Source organism: Hipposideros armiger, unplaced genomic scaffold (genome assembly GCF_001890085.2).
Source record: "Hipposideros armiger isolate ML-2016 unplaced genomic scaffold, ASM189008v1 scaffold_331, whole genome shotgun sequence".
Classification (NCBI taxonomy): Eukaryota; Metazoa; Chordata; class Mammalia; order Chiroptera; family Hipposideridae; genus Hipposideros; species Hipposideros armiger.
In genome coordinates, this window is record NW_017731681.1 from 1926720 (window position 1) to 1931067 (window position 4348).

General features: G+C 54.2%; 1 protein-coding gene across 1 annotated transcript in view; it reads right to left on the bottom strand.

Moving 5' to 3' along the window:
* ITPR3 (inositol 1,4,5-trisphosphate receptor type 3) overlaps window positions 1-4348 on the bottom strand; it is a 77587-nt gene that overhangs the window by 37553 nt on the left and 35686 nt on the right. Inside the window, exons 10-14 of the mRNA XM_019660834.1 lie at window positions 3130-3180; window positions 2799-2941; window positions 1228-1327; window positions 988-1148; window positions 372-513 (exon numbers count right to left, since the gene is read on the bottom strand). Coding sequence (XP_019516379.1) covers window positions 372-513; window positions 988-1148; window positions 1228-1327; window positions 2799-2941; window positions 3130-3180 — 597 coding nt within the window. The remainder of the gene's footprint in view (window positions 1-371; window positions 514-987; window positions 1149-1227; window positions 1328-2798; window positions 2942-3129; window positions 3181-4348) is intronic.

Consider the following 4348-nt stretch of genomic DNA (forward strand, 5'->3'; position numbering starts at 1 on the left):
AAATTTTCAACACAAGTTCTGGATCCAACATCCTGAGTTCAAATCCAGGCCCTGCTGCCTCCTAGCTGTGTATTCCAACCAGTGTGTGCCTCAGTCTCCTCACAGGTAAAATGCAGATAATAATAGGGACTCCCCAGGTTGAGAGGATCAAATGAGCCAATACATGTAGGGCACTTAGGGCAGTACCTGGCACATGGTAAGTGCCCAGTAAATATTCTTTTTATTAAAAGGGGGTGATGAGAAACTGCAGGGAGATTGCAGCTCAACTGGAAACGGGAAAAAGCAAACTTGGGTTAAAAAGGCACCCTGTTCCCGTCACCGGCCCCTCCACAAGGCCTGCCACTGCGGGCCCCACTTGTGGGCATGGGCACCTGTTTGAGAATGTTCTGCTCTCTCATCAGTTTCTGCCGTTCCCGATTGGGCTTGCTGACCATGATGTCCAGGACGTTCTGCCCATTGTTAGGGACATCACTGACGAAGAACACCAGGTCCTCCAGCAGCTGGATAACAAACCTTCACAAAGGGACACAAGGGATGACAAGTGTGAGGCACCAACCCTGGGAAAGCTCTCAGGACCGATCACATGCTCCCCACCCCTAGATTCCAAAGTGCCCCTAAGACAAAGCATCTCAGTGTACTCCAATCTGAAAACAACAGGGCACAAGGGCTCTGCATTCCATTCTGACTGCCACTTACTAGCTGTGTGACCTTGGACAAGTCTCTTAACCTCTCTGAACCGCAGTCCCATCATCAGTAAAAGAAGGGTAACAACAGATTCATCACAGGGTTAGCTCTGGGTGTGTGTGAGCAATGAGGCAGAGGTCTGTGGCCAGCCAGGGCCCCACAGGGACCAGTCCCCATCTCTGTCTCCCCAATCCCAGCCCAGCCGGCCCGGCTTCTGCTTTGTGATGCCTTTGTTCGTGAAATGCAGACCCCAGGAGGACAGGCCTCTCAGAAACATCTCAGTAGCCCTGCCGCACGGCCCACCTGCGGTCATTCTGGCTGATGAAGCCCTCGTTCAGTTTCTCCACGGCGCTGGCCAGCATGGAGCTGGCATCGTTGGCAAAGTCCAGGTCTCGGATCTCAGACACAGGAACTGACACAATGGCAAAGGCCTCCTTGTCCTCCTTGGTGGGGCAGGTGCCCAGCTGCAGGGACAGGGGTCAGCAGGGAGCCAGGGCCAAGCCCAGACACCAGCCCGGCCCCCCGGCCCCAGGCGGCCCGCACCATGAGCCGGATGGGCCGCTCCTCCTCCACGTCGATGGGCACGTTGGTGCTCTGGATCCACGTGTTGGTGCAGAGGTGCCGCAGTCGGACGTACGAGTTCCTGCAGGCGGGCCAGGGGCAGGGCACAGAGTGTACCTGGAGCACGCCCACAGTGTGCCCTCCCTAGCCCCCAGCGGCTTCACCTCTTCCACCTGACCCCACACGCAGCAGCCGTGGGACAGCAGTAGGTCCTGTCCCCTCAGGAGCCAGAGCGGCTGCACCAGCAAACACCCCAGGCCAGGCCCATGTGCTTCACCCACACTCCCCAAACCCAAAGCGCGCCACAAGCCAAGGCCTGTTTGTAACCCTGTTTGGGACCAAAATTCATTTGAACAAATGAGGCTATTTCGACTACTTATCCCATTTAGCATGAACATGCAGAAATACTCATGTCTTTGATTATAAAATATAATTATCTTTCAGAAATAAAAAGAAATCTGAATCTCCACACACATCTAGTCCCAAGAGTTGCAGGTAAGGGATCGTGGGCCTATATTGGCTCCACCAATTTATTCTCCCATCAGCGCTGGCAATGGGTAGACTTGATATTCCCACTTGACAGATGAGGAAATCGGGGCACAGTGACTGAGTAAGCTGCCTGAGGTCCTACAGCTAGTAAATGCTAACGTCTGATTGACACCCGGGGAGTTTCTTGATGTTACATCCTAGAATCTTGGAGTTGGGGGCCTTACAGGTCAGAGCCCAGCTCCCTGCCCAGTGTACCCCAGACAAATTATAATGCAACCTGTGCCTGAGTACCCAGACTGACTAGGGTAACCAGCTGATAAAGAGCACTGGAGAGGGCCAGCTGAGTGGCATGTTGGTTAAGAGCTGGCTTGGGACGCCAGCTCTGAGCAGCAGGGCCCCGGTTCGGATCCCACTTGGGCCAGTGACACTGCCCTCTACAGCTAAGATGGTGAACAACAGCTCGACCTGGAGCTGGGCTGCCATAAGTCACCGCCAGTGTAGGCTGCAGCCCCTGCTACAGTGGGCTGCCATAAGCTACCATGTGTGGTTGGCAGCCAGTGTGAGCAACCAGCAGCTGGTGTGAGCTGCCAAGAGCCACCGTGAGGGGCCGTCCAGAGGCCGGCAACTAATCTGTCTCACCCAGGAAGAGCACAATGATAATACCAACATGGGCCAGTGAGGCGACTTCCTCCACAACTAGACTGAAGAACAAAAGGACAGCAACTTGTCTGTTTTCCTTCCCCAATTCCCCAACGCTGTTCCCCCTCTCCCAATTCCCCAATAAAATCTTAAAAAAAAAAAAGAGCACTGGAGAGAAGGCATTTTGAAAAAGCAACTAGCACAAGACAGCACCCAGTATGTGCAGCACCCAGGGCTGGGCAAGTATTCAATGGTGGTTAGCTGCCTACACGTCTCAGAGCTCAATCCCCAGAGGGACAGGTCACGCATGTCCTGAGGCCAGAAAACCTCAGGAGAACAAAGGAGCAGGGGACGCAGGGAGACCAGGACAGGATGGCCCACGCTGGGCACCCCCGCCAGCCCCCAGACACGTGGCGTCTACCCACCGGGGCACGAAGGAGTCAGTTTTCTGCAGCGTGGTGGGGTCCAGCTCAAAGAGCGAGGCGATGTCATTGCCATGGGGCACAGCCACCAGGCGATATTTGATCTTCTCCCCAGCGTTTCGGCGACCTGAGCGGCCCTGCGCACCCTGGGGTGAAGACCCCAACTCAGGCAGGAGCCCCACCCTCATGTCAGGCCCCCTGAAACCACTGGGATCCCACCTGAGAGGCCTTCTCCCTCCAGCCCCCTTCCCAGGGTTCCATGGCCTCCCCTGCCCACCCCGAGAGCCATGCACGGTCACTCCTCCCTGGCCCTGGAGCCCCGCTTTGTCCTTACCACGCCTACTGCCTTGGAATCAGACGCATCACCCTTGTAGCTGGGGTTCTCCTGGACAAAGATNCAGTGTGTGCCTCAGTAAATACTTGCTGGCCGAGTAAAAGCACGAGTGAGGGAGTGGGCAGGCCAGCAAGCCGTGAGTGAGGGCAGCAGACCGGGAGGGCTCAGGCCCGGCGGGCGGCACCTGGTTCTTGCGGTAGTCCTCCTGGGAGTGCCGCAGCACCCGGTAGCAGAGGCGAAACATGTGCTGGTAGGGGGCGTTCTTCTGGTCAGACAGCTCCTCCAGCCGCACCAGGGGGCCCTCGCCCCCCTTGTCACGGAACGGGGCCTTCAGAATGCCAAAGATCTGGAAGAGCAGGGAGAGTGAGGAGGGATCCCCCACACCTACCTGCACCCCTCGTGACCCCAGGAACGCTAAGCCCCAAACTGACCCTGCCCCAAAGCCACCCTCGCATTAACCATGAGCTGATTCTAAGCTGGACAACCCCAGCCTACCTGCCATCGGCCAGCTCCAGCCCTCACTCCCTAGTGGCCGGAATCCCAGGGCAGCCCTCAGCCCACCCTTGCCAACGTGAATTCTAATCCCAGTTCAGATCCTGGGCCTCACTGAGCGTCTAGGAGAAGAGCAAGGAGCCTGAGGCTAAGAGAAAAGGCAGGCCAGGCCAGTGTGGCCAGAGCTTCAAAGATGAGACACAGACCGATCTCGTTAAAAAAAAAAAAAGTAATTATAAAAATTTTAAAAGGCAGGTATAGGTGGGGGTGAAAAACTATTCTACAACAGAAACCAAAGAGACAGAAATGAATGGAGTGAGAATCCTTGTTCAAAAAAACAAGCTTTAAAAAGACATTTTGGGAAAGGTAGAGAAATTTGATATGGATTAGGTATTATTGCTCATTTCCTTAGGTGTGATAACAGTGCTGTGCTTATAGAGGACCACATCCGTATTCTCAGGAGGTGCACACTGAAAATTTAAGGGGATTTTGACACACATGCATGGAAGATGGATATAGAGATGCTGAGTTACATACAGCCAAACTGACAAAATGGTAACACGTGAATTCAAGCAGTGGATGTAATACTTTCTTAATATTTGAAAACTTCATAATAAAGACTTAGAAAAAAGAAATTTTCAACACAAGTTCTGGATCCAACATCCTGAGTTCAAATCCAGGCCCTGCTGCCTCCTAGCTGTGTATTCCAACCAGTGTGTGCCTCAGT